The sequence below is a fragment of the Microchirus variegatus genome (genome assembly GCF_963457635.1).
Source record: "Microchirus variegatus genome assembly, chromosome: 21".
NCBI lineage: Eukaryota > Metazoa > Chordata > Actinopteri > Pleuronectiformes > Soleidae > Microchirus > Microchirus variegatus.
Genome location: NC_139822.1, coordinates 6,765,475 through 6,782,430, shown reverse-complemented (window position 1 = coordinate 6,782,430; position 16,956 = coordinate 6,765,475). Strand labels below are relative to the sequence as shown.

Here is a 16,956-nt window from a genome sequence, read left to right as displayed (position 1 = left end):
ATTATTATTATTGTGTTTAAATCAAATGTAGCAAATGAAAAACACTGATTTTTTTTGGTTTGGTTTAGTATTTCTTTTGTTTCTTGTTTCCTGTTGTCCTGTCTCTCTCTGTGGGTGTGGTCTCTCCCTTTGTCTCTTCACTCTTTTATTCTGCTCACCTGTCCCACATTAGTCTCATTAGTCCCCCCTATTCCTGTGTCTTGTCATCAGCCAATCAGCTTCCTGTATTTCTCCCTGATTAACCACTCAATCTCTACACCCGTGTCTCATCCCTTGTTAATCTCCCCACTTTTGTTTCAGGTCAGTAAGGTCAGTTTGTTCTCTGTTGTTTTTCCATACAGCCATCTGTTGTCATTCAACTTGAAATTGGTCAGAAAATATTGATACAAATGATTAATTATTTGTAATAATTAGTTTTGTTATTAATTTTCTTAAAAACCCTTGCACGGGGCACCATTATGTTGTGGTTCAACAATAGTGGCAATAATTTGATTGATAAAAATAAAAGTAACAAACATTAATGGGTTAGGGTTCCCTGAAATCAGGGAAACGACAATCAATCTATGCCTTTCAAAATCAGTCTAAATAATCACTGTAATTGACTATAATATCAAAGATATCCCAATTGAACAGTAATGAAGATATGAATCCGAGCACTGACCCTCGCAACCACCGTTTGTTACAACATTCATGTACAAAAGACACAGACCGTTCCTTTAAGTGAACAAAAGTAACAATTTATTAAATCAAATAACAAGAATCAATTAAACAATTTGATTCATCAACATTAAGTATCCAAGGTTAATTGAATGATCTAAGTCAATGAGACTTAAAGGGCTCTTCAGTCATAAACCCCAAGGAGTCTTACAAAAATGGAGGATTTGTTAAGTGTGAAACTCAAATTCAGGCTTCAAATCATGAATACAGGCCTTAGTCAGAGAGCAATAGATTTCAGCCATACTGTTAGGGCCCAACACATCTGTGCCGTTTTTCCATTATTATTAAACCTCTACTATGTTGCTTTTGTTTTCGTCGGCCTAGGTTTATCTGTAAGTTTGTCCTTCTGCGAGCAATTTCCTGTCTACAGTTCTTGATGGATGTGATATGTAGGCGTTCATCCAAGAATGTACCCGATGATTATGTCACAAAAAGAATAATGGGCAAAACTATAATAAAAAAAGTAGTTGCAGAATTTTATTTTTATAAATTATTTAGTTCCAAACCTATTACATTGCTCTATTGTGAAGCTTGACAGAAGTCTGCCAAAATCGTTTTATGGTTGATACTTTTACTTTTATATGGACCAAAAAAAAAAACATAATTGATGTGTTTTCAAATTAGTCTTAAACATCTTTCCCAAGTGGTTAAAAAGTCTTGTTAACTTGCTTTAAGTTGTAGAAACCATATACTAGATAAAAACCATACTACCAAATCATGGAATAAAAATGTTTTCACGCCAATTAGTTTTTACAATGGGGTTTATTTGTATTTTAATTGTGGTAATGATACAGTAATAATAAATAAATTGTTATCAGTAGTTTTGATAATTGTTATACAACAGTTTGCTGATGATCAATGGACAGTTGGGTAAACCTTGACACAGCATCCTGTAATCATGTAAATTTAAAGTTGTTCTCTCTGTTTACAAATGATACAAATAACATTTCCAACCATTTTGAAAAAAAATGGATAGCTGCAACAATCACAGTAATGGGAGTAATCGGAGGTAATAGAGGAAAACTGCTCGTCTTAGTGTTGATCAGCTGTGAGATTGACACGTCTGCTGTGACAAACAAACAGCTGGGAACAGTTGGAGGCGTCGCAAGTGAAATCCTTGGCAGTGATCACAGGAAAACTGCAGTCTGTGGCCTCTGTGAGTCAGACAAAGAGCGGTGCTTCATGGTTAAAGAAAAACATCCCGGTTTCGTCTTGGTCCTGGTCCAGAGCAACATGAACTTGCTGTCGGTAAGTAGGAATGTATCAACACTTATGTGTCTTTCAGGGAGTTGATGTGGGCACAGAGTTTCAGAGCAGGTCCCAGTTTTAAGTTCATGGTGCTGACCAGGTGATCCTCTGTGAGGAGCAGCAGAGCCTGGCCGTCGATTTCCTGGGAACGAAACTCCTCGGCTACACTTGGATCACCTGGGAAAAAAAGAAAGCACAGAGCAGCTGGTTGGTTCGGTGGGAGGTAGTGGTGTACAGTGTTAATCTGGATTCTAAGTACAACTGCTTATTTTCGCACACACAACAATTAGTGATAATGAATTTAAACCCCAGCATTTAACCCTTCACTTTTTTACACACCAGTAGTAAACACACACAAGCCAGGTGCAGGAACCGTGTGCAGCACAATCTGCGCCTGGGGAGAAATGGGGGTTGACTAAGTCCATCAAATGTGGGATAGCTTCCACAATGATGGTTGCTAATAGGGGTGGATGATATTATCAGCATGATATCCGTATCGGCTGACATCTGCTTTAAAGAAACACAGGGTAGGATTTGCTCCCGGGCTCCCCCTACAGTTGCTAAATGGTACTGTCTGTTACTTACAACTGTTTTACTGTATGTCGCAGTAACACAAGCATTTGAAAATTTCAATGGGGGCAATTTTTTCTGATAATGATAAGGTGACCCATTCAATAGGTGCATAAAGCAAGACAGTATCAATTTGTTGTTAGGTGATTAACAGTCCTTCTTGTGTCCACTAGATGGCAACTTGATAAACAAATATTATTTACGTGAATCTAATGTATGATGTAAAACAGCTAAACAGGACACAGGATGTGTCCAGCGACCACATAAAGACAGGGGCAGCATATTAAGTCAAGTATTTATTAATTGATCAAGGATCGAGAGCTTTCACAACCTTTACCAGAGACATACAACAGACATATGACAAGATAGTGCAGTCTAATTATTAAGTGTAAAGGAAAGTGCAGAACTGGATCTTTAGATGTTGTTGTTGCTAAATGCATCTTAGAATACTCTCTTACACAAAACAGTCTGATTGTCTGATTTGCCTGAAGTTTAAACCTGCAGTTAAACCCTGAGCGATACAAACATCATAAACAGCTAACACGTATGAAAGCGTGAACTCCGTGGCACTGGTCAAACTACGTGTACTTATCAGTTAGTGCTGGGACCGATTAAACGAGCACATGTTATTATATATAGTATTTTTTTAAAACGGTGAGCTTCGCTTCGCTCAGATCGCTGCCACTCGAGAGGCGAACAACTTATCGAGAGACGTGAAGTGAACAGAAGAGAAGATATCCCCTCATCTCTTTGTTTAATTTACATATGACGCAAGCACGTTAGTGCATGCACATAAATCCTCATTAAAAATGCATTGGAGGGTATGTTTTTCGAAAAAAACATTTTTAACATGACAGTCAATGGGAGAATTTTCGGGCGATTCCCCACGTCAGTGAAATCGCCCCAGAAGAGGCGGAACCATAAAAAGTGACTTGAATCTGACGATTCTGATTGGACAATGATGGATAATTATGTCTAGAACACTGATAATAACTACCTTTGCTGGCAGACGGCTGAAAGGAATATTAGTACTAAGACCTGAACCTGAGAACCTGGAGAAAACACCCAAACACAGGGAGAACATGCAAACATGCAGAAAGGCCTTTGTCGTCATGAACCCAGGTCTGTTTGCTGTAAGGCAACAGCTCTAACCACTACAGCGCCATGTAGCAGATTATGAATCATTTTCCCAGTACCTGGTAAGGAGTTGATGTAAGAAAACACTTGCTCCACATTCCACTGGGACGGACAGCTGGCGTCTTCCTCTCTGTCAGAAACGCTGATCGTCTCTGGGATCCTCTGCTCACTCTCGCTCTCTCGCTTTCTCTCAGCCTGCTTTTGTAGCCTGGTCTTCATGGGAACAGGAGGCTCATCTCCTTCCTCTTCCTCCTCCTCTTCCTCCTCCTGTGTGTCTTGCAGCTGCTCCTCTTCTTCTCTTGGTGAACACTGCTGAGTTTCCTCTGAGGGATGTGACCCGTGAGCCTGTGGAGCGTGAAGACAAGTGTCACCTACCTTGAATTTTATTTTTTTCCACATTTAATATGAAGGTTCACTGTTACAAATAATGTTTTAAAAAATTAATACATGTACCCAGTGGAGCAATTTGTACTCATAAAGCTACGGAACAATACACAGTATAATAAGAGCATAAAACTCAGAATATATGGAAATAAAAATGTGTAAAACACTGCATCTGATCTTAAAAAGGTAAATCAATTTTCTAAAACCTCAAAGCAGGAGCGAAAAATTTGCAAGAATAAAGAGCCACGGACCCAAAACATACATCGGGATAGACGTTAGCAATACCAGTCCATAACAATGCCTGTCATGTCATTTTCATGACTAGCATTGTTATTTTAAAGGGGTCATATTATTATATTATATTATATTATATTATATTATATTATATTTCACCAAGTTAACCTAGTTCCCTGGTGTCCTAATGAACATGTCTGTGACATGCTTTGGTAAAAATACCATACGGATGAAGCACCACAGCAGTTCAATCACCTGCCAAAACAGCACTGTTCACAAACGGGACGTTTGGGACGCCCTCCCAACTAGGAAGAGAAAGAGAATTTTTTTCTTGTTTGCTAACATTGTTGATGTTTGTATTGCTCTGTTCAGGATTTAACTGCAGGTTTAAACTTCACGCAAATCAGACAATCGGACTGTTTTGTGTAAGAGAGTATTCTAAAATGCATTTAGCGACACATCTAAAGATCCAATTCTGCACTTTCCTTTACACTAAATGAATAATTCGACTGCACTATCTTGTCATATGTTTGCTGTATGTTACTGCGTGGGAGGTTTAAACATCGCGTGTTTTATCGCCTATACTTACACTAAAAGTGGAACCACTAAAACATGACTGAGTCTTGTTTTTTTCACATTGCGGGGACTGGTATGGCCCCCTGAGTCCCAAATAGAAGTACTAAAATGATTAAAAAGTTGATTTTGCACAATATGGGCCCTTTAATAGTATTATCTTAGTTTAGACCCATATTATAGATTACTGACGTCATTGTTGCGTAACATTTGTTTTTATTTTACAATCTTTTGTCAATAGCCGGCCAGTGCGCACACGCGATCGTTTGCTATCGTTTACCCTTCAATAAGCCGTGGTGTGTGTGGTGACTGTCAGCTGAATATGTCCGTGGTTGTGGTATTTGTATGAGTATCATCTTATAACTAACTGACAACCTAATAACTTGACTGAAATAAAATAATAAATAAATAATTGTGACGTAAATGTGTTCTTCTTCTTCTTTTTTAGGAGTTGACAGACTGGACGCAGCTTTCGTGTTATTCTGCCCCCTACAGTCTGAAGACGTATCTGCATTTAAGGGGTGTCCCATTTCTAAGTGACAAAATAACCCTCAACACTTGGTTTTGAGGGCCAGTTAAGATTAAGGGTAGGAGCTTGAGGGTTAAGATTGAGGGTTAAGATAGGAATTGGAATTGGCCCATTGTCTGCGTCTGCTCACATTGGTGCATTATTGACTTTGTATGTAAACATTCACGCTGCAATGCGCATGTATGCTGCGAGTGAACGCAGCATAAGCAAGGGCCTTGCTTTTTACAGAGGCTGCCATCTTGCAAAACAGCCAGAGAGTGCAGTTTGCCATTTAAAATGGAAGCTTACTATGCAAATAAGGAAGAACAACATTATTGCTAGCATGTAAAGGCCAAAATAATGGAAATATTGGAAGGTTTAAAAGCATCAAATTATAAAATAAATGCTTTTGAGAAATAAATAAAATATTAGAGTAATTATTATTCAAACAAAATGGAAAAAGGTGGCCAACATTAGCTTTCTATATCAGCTTTTAAATGCTTTTTTGAGTGAAACCGGTGAAAGTGTGTGTTACTTGGACCAGTGATCCCTGCAGCACCTCTGCTATATTCCTGTCTTCTTGTCACAGAGAACTGACCTGTCTGAGGAAATGCTCTCTGGAGGCTCTGTTGATTCTGCTTGGAGGTCGTCCTCTCCTGCCCATCGGCCTGTGATTCCAGCGGCATGTTTTCAGCATGGTGATACGCTTGGTGCAGCTCACACTGAACCTGAACACAGTCAGTCACTTCCTCACACACTGAGGTGATACAATCGCACAGAAACTATGAAACAGCAAATCATGGCTTACATTTAAGTAATTTCTCATAGGATTTGGTTATAATACAATCTTTTAATATTAAATTAAAAAACAAACTAGAAAAAAGCCTTTAATTTTAACACACTCAGTCCAAGAGTTAATTAATTTAATTTGTATCTAATGTATAATTCACTGTATTGTATAGAAACACACTGATACTTTATGTTCAATATACTGTATGTATATATAGTATTTGAAGACAATACAGCCTGTTTATATTGTATATATTGGTCTGGGTTTTTTTTTATTATTATTTGTAATGTTTTATATATTTCTATAATTTTATATCCTCTGGTGTTTATAGTGCATGCGCATATTTTTATTGTCTGCTGCTGTGACACTGGATGTTCCTCCATAGTGGGATTAACAAGGATTCTCTACCCGATTTTGCTTTGGTGCCATACCTTGTAGTTTCTTGTCGAGTTTTGCTTCCTGTTTTACTTATTCTATACATATTCTTTCTATTTCTTTTTTCCCCTGGCTCTTTATAGTTGTATTTCCTGCCCTTGACCTGTTTCGCATTATTCCTCCTCTAATCTATGTTTCCCTGTATTCTCTGCTAGTTTTGTCTTAACCTTGTTTATCCTTCTGTCTTTGTTCTTGGATCCTCTTGGATGTCATTTCTTTAGTTTCTGCTTTACGCCTACATGTTGTTGTTTTTTAATTTATTTAAGCAGCCATTTTAAATGATCACAGTAGCGAAATCGCACGCTTGGATAACAAAATGAATGTTGAGTGAGTTCCATTTAGCTTCCTCAGTTTCAGGTTGTATGCTGGTTCACTGTCCTGGTTTACATGAACTGCACATAAGTATCAATAATGTGATCAGTGACATCTGTGCTTTTGCTGCTGAAATATGAGTTCTGCTTAGTTTCACACCAGTTCTGCTTTTTGGGTAAATCCTACCATATTCAGGAACATATATGCATATTAACATCTTAAGTCTGTGCGTGTGTGTGTGTGTGTGTGTGTGTGTGTGTGTGTGTGTGTGTGTTTCGTTTATTTACCTTCTAACACAGGTCATGGAGCAGAAGCGTTTGGAACGCAGGAACGTCTGAGCGTAATCTCTGCTCCCGCAGTATTCACACTGCAGCAGCACTGCTGCCACACTCTCCCTGAGCTCTGAAACTGCACAGGACCAGCTGTTTGTGAGTGTCTCACACGCACACACACGCACGCACACACACACAGTCCTCACCATCTGCTGCAGGACCATCATTTTCCATTTCTAAGTCTGTTGAATCTGACTGGTCAGCATCCAGAAGACTGTCCTCTGCCGCTGTGTTCCCATTGGTGTGAATCTCCTGTGACTCTGGAAGTGAAGCCTGCTGTTCTCCTGAGAGCGAGAACGAACCCACCTGCGTCAAGATATGCAAAAACATGAGCAATGTCAAGATATTAGTTCATGTGAAGATGATCCACTGTGGCGACCCCTAAACGGAGTCATAAAAAAAAGTTTTTATGACATTGCGGTCTGGTATACATGAAGAAATGGTAGCTGGTGATATTCAAAACTATTCTTCGGAATCCTGTGAAGAGACCAAAATCAACAATGAAGTGACTGTACTAACTTGTAAAATAGTATTCCTTTATGTTAGGAAGTTTCACTATCATCCAAAAACCATTAAGACCATATTAAGACCACGCAAACAGTAGTTTATTTTGAGTCTATACCACATTAACCAACCTGTTGCTGTAAATAATCTTTACATTCAAAGATTACTCCAGGTCTGAAAACTTAATATGTGTCAAAACTAATAATCAAACACTATATTTATGATACATTTTAAGACACCTTGCACAAAGGTTAGAAAGTAAAAATACGAAAGATGAAAAAGTTATATCCTGTAATAACCACATGTTTCAACATTTATTTTCAACAGCTACATTGAAACTAAATAGTGCTAGGAATTTGCTTATATTTGTTTCCGTTTGCCCTTCAGAATGTATTTATCTATGTGGATTAAGATTCCTTCAAGTTTTCGCTGGATTTTACTGGAAAAAATGAATTCTCTGTGCCTGCGCTGGAATTCTTTGATCCTGGCATCACACTGATTACACTGCTGATAATGATCTATCATTTTCTAAAGATTTCAGGGTGAGCTACGACGTCAACTGCTGACTAGAGCGAGCTGAGGCCCCTCAGTGACTTTGCTTTGGTTCATTTCTCCTCCATGTGACTCACCGGGAATGGCTCCACACCCTCCCTAATGACGAAGCCCTCTATGAGGTGGGTGAGGACATGGTTTGTGAGGATCCTGTCGGGGCTTCCCGGCAGGCTGGCGGGGGCAGAAGAAGGCTGACTGGGGCTTCTTACTGCAGTAGGAAGGATGGGAGGGGGAAGCGTAGAAGAGAGAGGTGGAGGGTTGCTGCTGCTGGTCATGGTGAGCTGAGACGGCTCCTCTGCCTGTGGTGCCCTGGTCAGTGAATCACTAGTCATGGCGGCAGGCGAACCTATCCCTGCTGGAGAATAAAAAGCATTAAAGAATGAGGGGGAAAATTCAATTATTGCAGCAATTAAATATCTAAAATTCAAATAACCCATAGTCCTTACCAAAGCTTTATAACAAAGGACTGTGATTTTATTTTATTTTTTTATCAGCAGCCATTTTGACAGGTCACAGTTGAAAAATTGTATCGTAAAGTATATAAATATAATATTCGGAATAATATACACTTAGACGTGCATTATTCTGATCTTACAGTACGCACAGTATGTGTTGTATGTGCCTTAATCATGTAAATATATCCTTATGGGGTTTTCACAGCAGTGAACATAATGTGGATGCGAGTCGTAAACGGATCATCTTCTGTATCTTCACATACAGTGAATGAAGAATATAAAATGTAATATTGTGTGTAGTGTTTATAATTTATGCGTACATCAAAATCTGATGCTCAGATTGCTGACCACAAAAATGATCCATCCAATCCATGTTTTTGTTGCCCTCATATAATATTACATATCATATTATTACCTGCAACATTTTGCTTAGGAGACACAGTGAGATGTGTTGGTTTCCTGTCTGTCTGTTGACCTGGAGAACATTCTTCCTTCATCTCCTCAGAGCTCAGTCTATTCTCTTTACACGACGGAGATTCAGTCACTGGCGGAGCTTCGCCACGTCTCACCAGATGCACCTTCAGATCGACCGCCACTGTCTGAGGAGGAGGCAGGTTCTGATACGGCATCTGGACCAGTGTCTCCGCCACAGGCAGCTCCTGCTCTGTCAGCATCAGCCGGCCCGACTGGACGGCCAAAGCCTGGACCGAGTGCAGGGACAGTCTCTGGAGGGTGGCTGGGGGGTTCTGGGGCAACCTGGGGAGAACCAGAGGTGGAGGGGGAGGTGGAGGCTGATTCTGCATGTGTGGGAATGAGGTCCGACGCTGTGGCGCAGCCACCAGAGGAGGAGGCTGAGGCTGAGCTGATGATGCAAACACACTGGTGACACATGAAGAAGAAGAAGAGGAGGAAGAGGGTGCTTGGAGGTCACTGGTGGTTTGTGACTGGGTGCTGGGTGTGGTCAGTCTCTTCAATGAAAGAGGAAGAGGGTGGGAGTTTGTTTCCTGTGGAGTGACTCTGAGGGCGATGGGCTGCAGCTGTCTGTGGTTGAAAGCACCTGCTGTGGCTTGCTGGAGGACAAGCTGGTGGTGCGCCACCTGCTGGCCTGATGGACAGGTCAGCTGTTGCTTGACCAGAGCATGGGTACACTGCACTGGAGAATAGGCTGCGGGAAAAGTGATGAATAGTGTTCTTACTGAAAACATGGCAGCGAGTAGGGACACAAGGAAAAAGTGATTTCAGTCACTTAAAGGCTCTTTACTGAAATTATACAACAGCATGATCAGAGTCACTGCTACAGACTAAAATGTGTATTTTCATGTGTCTCAGGCTGGTTTGCATGATGCACATTACAGGTGCTGGTCATATAATTAGAATATCATGAAAAAGTTGATTTATTTCAGTAATTTCATTCAAAAAGTGAAATTTGTATATTATATTCATTCATTACACAAAGACTGATATATTTCAAATGTTTATTTCTTTTCATTTTGATGAGTATTACTGACAACTAATGAAAATCCCAAATTCAGTATCTCAGAAAAATAGAATATTACTTAAGACCAATAGAAAAAAACTTTTTTTAGAAATGTTGTCAACTGAAAAGTATGAACATGGAAAGTATGAGCATGTACAGCACTCAATACTTGGGGCTCCTTTTGCCTCCATTACTGGCGTATCGTATCTTCCTCTTCACAATATCCCATAGATTTTCTATGGAGTTTGCTGGCCAATTAAGAACAGGGATACCGTGGTCCTTAAACCAGGTACTTTGTTGGTACTGTTTGCAGGTGCCAAGTCCTGTTGGAAAATGAAATCTGCATCTCCATAAAGTTGGTCAGCAGCATGAAGCGTGAAGTGCTCTAAAACTTCCTGGTAGATGGCTGCGTTGACCTTGGACATCAGAAAACACAGTGGACCAACACCAGTAGATGACATGGCACCCCAAACCATCACCGACTGTGGAAACTTTACACTGGACTTCAAGCAACATGGATTCTGTGCCTCTCCTCTCTTCCTCCAGACTCTGGGACCTTGATTTCCAAAGGAAATGCTAAATTTACTTAACTTAGCATAACTTTGGACTACTCAGCACAAGTCCAGTCCTTTTTGTCTTTAGCCCAGGCGAGACGCTTCTGATGCTCTCTCTTCTTCAAGAGTGGCTTGACACAAGGAATGCCACAGCTCAAACCCATGTCTTGTATACGTCTTTGCGTGGTGGTTCTTGAAGCACCGACTCCAGCTGCAGTCCACTCTTTGTGAATCTCCATTTTCACACTATTCTAATTTTCTGAGACACTGAATTTGAGGTTTTCATTAGTTGTCAGTTATAATCATCAAAATTAAAAGTAATAAACACTTGAAATATATCAGTCTGTCTGGCATAAATGTATACATTATACAAGTTTCCTTTTTTGAATGGAATTACTGAAATAAATCAACTTTTTCATGAAATTATAATTATATGACCAGCACCTGTACAATGCTGCCAGTGTGTCTAAGTATCTCAAACAACTATCATCTTAAGGTAAGAACATTTGTTGGCTTTGGTAAGCTTTTGTTTTGACAGGACATCTTGATTTGTTTAAAACTATTAATGGAAGAATGAACTTAAATGGGAAGCAGCGTCACTTTTCTTAGCTGAAAGATAATGAGGTAATTGTTTGGCAGCAGAAAAACCCCTGCATTAGTGTGACTCATCACTTAAGACTGAAAAACATGAGCTTGGTGGAAAACTTTGATGTTCCGCCTCAGGATTTGAACACATGAACTAACCTGTGGTTAAAGTCTGAGGTTGAGGCTGACCTGCTTCACTCAAGGTGTCAGTCAGCTGGTTGGCCTTCAAAGCACAAACTGACGTTTTGGTCAAAGAGGCTGCTGGAGACAGGGCTTGGGACTGAGTGGATGGCTTTAAGATGACACTGTGAGCTGTAGCCAGAGCTGCAGGCAAGTGGGCGTGCAGAGCCAGATTCTGCACCTGAATATAAACAAAGACAGAAAGTTCTATAGCTCTAAAAGTCACGCATGGCACTCATGCCTTACTTATTCTTCTGTCAGGCAAAATCTGTACCTGAGAGGAGGTTGGCAAAGAGGAGCAGGAGGTGAGAGCGGGGGGGTCTGACTGAACTGCAGCCAGTGAAGCCGCAGGAGTCAGAATAAGCTACAAAAGAAAAACACATTCAGCAAAAACAGAAGTAGGGCAAATGAGTCACACTTTTAAAAAAAGACTTATACCATCTGAGTTCGAAGGTACATCTGAGCTTGATTACAGTTGGCTGGTCGGTTTCCCAGGAGCATGGCCTGCTGGGACACTGTGGCGGCAGCAGCAGTGGAGTTGGATGTGTGGGTGCGGCCAATCAGCGGGGCTGTCACTGGAGATGTTGGTAAAGTGATCTGGATTCAGGGAGGCGTGAAAATGCAGAATTACTAATGTGTTTATCTTTTTGCACTTTTGTATATTAGATTACAGACAAGGGAGGTGTGAGAGAGATGGGGGGAAAGAGAGGGAGGGAGAGAGGGAGAGAGAGAGAGACACTAGATAGAAATTAGTAGCATAACACACTAAGGCAATAATGACAACATTACAACATTAACAACAATGATATGCATTTGTATAAGTACAGTACCATTAGAATTTGTTAACAACCACATATAGAAAAGGTGACCTTGTTCATAACGGCTGTATCAGTTTATATTTGTTCTATCATGAACCAGAGTTTGTCTGTGTGTGTATCTGTATGTCTGTGTATTCGCGCATCAATGTATATGTATGTGCGGAGGTTGTCACTTGGTGTGATCGGGAATGGTGAAAACCGCGTCGCCGCCTCCCAGCCCCCCGGGAGAAGACGGCAGTAACCCAGGCACGTGGAGCGTCCACTGGCCCCCCGGGCCAGAAGAGACCCACAGCCGCCCGACCCAGGGCCAGCTGCAGGTCCACCCTGCACAAGACCAGGGCAGGGAGCCGCAGAGCCTGAGCGCCCCCCCCCCTGCCCAGAGCCCGCCCCGAGGGGGCAGGAGGCGACAGCACCACGGGCACAGACCAGCCCACCACACGCCGAGGCAGGCCCTGAGGCCCTGAGGCCCCAGGTCCCCGCACCCGGGGCCCACCCAGGTCCCCAGGGCAGCCCAGCCCACCACCAGGGACAGCAGAGCCTCCAACCCAGACCACCCCCCAGGAGGCAGGCCAGAGCCCGCCACAGCTAACCCCGACGCCTACCCCGGAGCCAACCACACGACTTTTCCCCCAGAGGGGAGCAGGCAGAGGCTCACGTAGGGATCCCAGCCGGGGGTCCCCAAGGAACAGGACACAGCAGGATCCCGGATCCGCCCCGGGCAAGCCCCCCCCGCACAGGTAAGGGTCAGAGGCCGAAAGATCCTTCACGGTGAACCCCACGCCCACCCGGCACAGGGACCCACCGTCCACCCAGGGCAAGGCGCCCAAAGTCAGCCCCCACCGAGCGACCAGCTCGCCGCCCATCATCACCCTTCCCAAGGGTCATGGCAAGCCACGGCCAGGTCCCCCGGGGCTCCCCCTGACAGACCGACCCAACTACCCCCCGCAGCCGCCAGCGCCCCGGAGCTCCACAGCGGCCCCCCAGCCCAAACCGCCGACCCCAGCCCAGCCGGGAGGCGGGCGGGACACAGGTACCCGGGAGGTGTGTGAGAGTGATTAACCAGATCCGGTGCAGGAGCATGGAGGGCAGACAAGGTTGACCACCCAGGCCGGTTGCTAGCTTCCTGACTAGCAGAGCCGTGTATCCCTGCCCACCCAGCCCCCCAGCCTAGAAGAGGCCAGCCCGCTCAGACAGGGGCGACGCGGCAGCTCTCCACGGGCACCACCGGCGTGGCAGGGTCAGGTCTGCTCCCGCTCCCCCAGAGGGGGAGGCCACCAGTGAGCGCCACACCCCGGACGCCAGTAGGACCTGTAGCCAGATCAGCACGGCATCCACCACGACAGTCCAGGCCCCCGCCCTACCCACCGCTAGGAGGCAGCCCAGGCCGGGCCAGGCCCCGCCCCCTCCAGTCCCCGAGGCCCCCCATACCAGGAAGCCCACCCGCCTCCACCGCTATACCCGCCCAGGGGAAAAGAGACGCGCCGGTCCACCCCAGGGCACCGCCGGGGCGCCGCAGCAAGCACCCCCCCCACCTCACCGGGGAGTGACTCTAGCAGGGCCGCCACCGGCGGGGGCCAAGCCCACCCCCAGGGGCCCATGCTTACTGAGTTTGAAGAAACACCAGTAGGTTGAACCAAACTGCCAGTGGATGACGTTGGAGGCTGCCTCTGACAGACTGAAGCCTGAAAAGAGGTGAGAACACATTTTAACTCTCACACTCTTTCATCCACATTAAAATGTACACACACACGTACATACACTGACCTGCTGGATGGAGGTCAGACTCTGCAGCTGGGGGCTGTGCTGCTGCTGCTGTTGCTGCTGCAGAGCTGCTGTCTGCAGCATCAGGTGCTGCTGCTGGGCTGCGTACATCTGATGCAGGTACTGAGCTGCCATACTCTGAGGTCTGTGGATGGCGTGCTGGATCACCTGTCACAAAAACATGATGTGCTTTACAAAATAAAATTTCAGTCCACTCTATGCAGCACACAGGACAAAGTCCTCCATATGAGGGTCGTGAAAGGTGGGGTCACACCCTGGACAGGTCGTCAGTCCATCACAGGACCAACACACAGAGATGAACAACCATTCACTCTCATACACATTTGGAGTAATTTAGAGTCCAATTAACCTAATCTGCATGTTTTGGACTGTGGGAGGAAGCCCTTGAAAGTACCTGGAGATAACCCACATATACATGGGGAGAACATGCAAACTCCACACAGAAAGGCCTCCGATCAAACTGGGATCTGAACCGCATACTGTGAAGCCTGCAGTTGGATGGATTTGAAATGAAACAAACAAGATGTGCTTTAACTGCACACTTTTAGCTTTAATTTGAGGGCATTTGCCCTTGCCTTATACCATTCACTTGATTTGGATGTACATTTTCCATCTAAATCAAGTGAATAGTGTCAGAATTTCAACACTTTCTATATGTGCCTCCCACGTTTTAGGGGACCAAAAGTAATAGGACAAACCTAACAAACATAAATCAAACTTTCATTGTTTAATACTTTAACTATTTTGTTATATTCATTAGAATGTGTTATTTTTGTTCACACACACAATAGTGTCTGATAGTGATACAGTGAATTTGACCTCTGCATTTAACCCATCCTTTTTAGACACCAGTATTGCAATAGAGATTGGGTGCCTTGCTTGCGGATACAAGGCCACTTCCTTTCCTCTTGGCCATGGACTGCCCTGTTATATGTTCTTAAATTCATCTTTGTTTGGGAAAACAGTATTAATAGCAGAATGCATTGAATCACCACCAACATCTAATCATCAAATGATTTCTTCCCTACGTTGTTTCATCCAAATCTGTCCTTCACCCAATTAGGTCAACTGCCATACATACAGAGGAAATAATAATGTTTTACAAGAGACTATATATTTCCCGGACATCCTGTATTACACATTGCCAGAGAATACACGCTGAAGTACACAGTGCTGTCTTTAACTTTTCCTACTGCCTTCCTTTAAAATTAAACAACGGGTGCTGTCTGTTACCTGGGTGTGCTCACTGCAGAGCAACAATACTACCAATTATTTGGAGATGGCTTGTCGTTGTATGAGCACAGAGCTTCGATATATTCTTTATTGTGTGGAATAATTCCCACAAATGTCCAGTCACATTGCACCCTCGCAGTGTGTTCTCCCGCTTCTGGACATTTTGAGCAATATGGCCACTTTCTGTTAGACTATTTCTGCAGCCTTTGCCTGAGGTATTTACCCACAGTTCATAGCATGTAATCACCAGCCTGCCATGGCAACAGGGAGGGAAAATAACTCATTCACAGAAGAAATGATCAGCCTTAATGGAATCTTATTAAATGATTCCATAAAGACCACGTTTTGTCCAAAAGAGTAAAGTATTATTATTTTTTTATTATACTTAATGCACTCTGTAAATTGGCAAAATGTTCAGAACATAAAGTAAATGAAATGTTGATTTAATTTTGAATACTGAGGAGAAGGTGATGTTAAACCAAAAACAAAACTCATGCACCTCTGGTCCTGTCTATTACCTGGACAGCGTGCCTCTCGGACGGTGGGATGCCGAGGGAGGCTGAGGGCGCCTGAGTGCACGTGGTGCTACTGGAGCTGACTGTTGCCACGGTGATGGCAGCTGATGTGGCAGGGGTGATGGAGGCCACCGTTCTGTTCTTTGCTGCCTGCTTCTCCCCTGTGCTCTGCCTCTCCATCTCCCAGGTCACACACAGATTCAGTGATGGTGAAACTGTGATGATATGAGACATTAATTCATCAGGACAGAGTCTGAGGGACATTAAATGTACAGTATGTAAAATTTGGTAAAAATGTAGCCTTCATTTAGCATGATGTTGAGTTAGTCTGTTGTGGGCCTCCGTAGATCTGACCAAGCTATTGATATACATTTAAAAGGCAAATTAATAATATATTTTTTAAAAACTATTCATACAATCAGGAGATTGCACACTTATCTTCAATGTCTGCCAAATGAAAACTAATCCACCAGAATTTTACACACTGCACCTTTAATGTCACATATAGATGATGGTCTGCTATGTTTGAAACTGAACTGTTTAAAAGATCATCCTCCTATTTCTGTGATGTTTGACAGCACATGGACAAATGATTTATTTATCATTTATCGTTTTCAAGTAGAATCCACTTTCATGCTATGGAAATAAAAATAATACAGGTTGCTGCACTAGCTGCTCTTGGTCCATAATGCAGCACAAATGTACTATCTTTATCTAAATTTGTTTTAAAATAGTGCAAACACTGTATATAGGCTTATACAGCTTTACCTATACGGTTTAGGGAATAAACTTTCTTTTATTTTCATTGACCTAATTAATTTCACTTATAACAGTGAAATGTATACAGTAGTCTGTTAGAAACAAAGGACAGGAGAAGGACAACATATGGATTTTGTTGTGAAATCATTGTTCATGAAGACATGGAAAACAAAGTGAATCATTCACATAATTGATTAACGGTGCTTTGTGCCACTCACACATCTGTGACAACGATGGGAGGCAATTATTTTCATAATAATGCGAATAATAAATGAATCAAGATGTTGCCAATTAGAAATAAT

The 16,956-nt window shown here is 42.8% G+C and overlaps 1 protein-coding gene across 1 annotated transcript; it reads right to left on the bottom strand.

The window, feature by feature from the left end:
• Positions 1 to 1,987: 1,987 nt before the first annotated feature.
• LOC310942426 (polyhomeotic homolog 3) lies at positions 1,988 to 16,108 on the bottom strand (the record flags this gene model as incomplete). The annotated part of the gene is made up of 13 exons (XM_083907806.1): positions 15,899 to 16,108; positions 14,130 to 14,294; positions 13,970 to 14,047; positions 11,986 to 12,144; positions 11,822 to 11,911; positions 11,527 to 11,728; positions 9,167 to 9,916; positions 8,374 to 8,651; positions 7,387 to 7,546; positions 7,196 to 7,310; positions 5,970 to 6,099; positions 3,732 to 4,017; positions 1,988 to 2,142 (listed from the first exon to the last, which is right to left on the bottom strand). The coding sequence occupies exons 1-13, from the start codon at positions 16,073 to 16,075 to the stop codon at positions 1,988 to 1,990; spliced, it is 2,745 nt and encodes a 914-aa protein (XP_083763932.1). The 5' UTR covers positions 16,076 to 16,108.
• Positions 16,109 to 16,956: the final 848 nt, after the last annotated feature.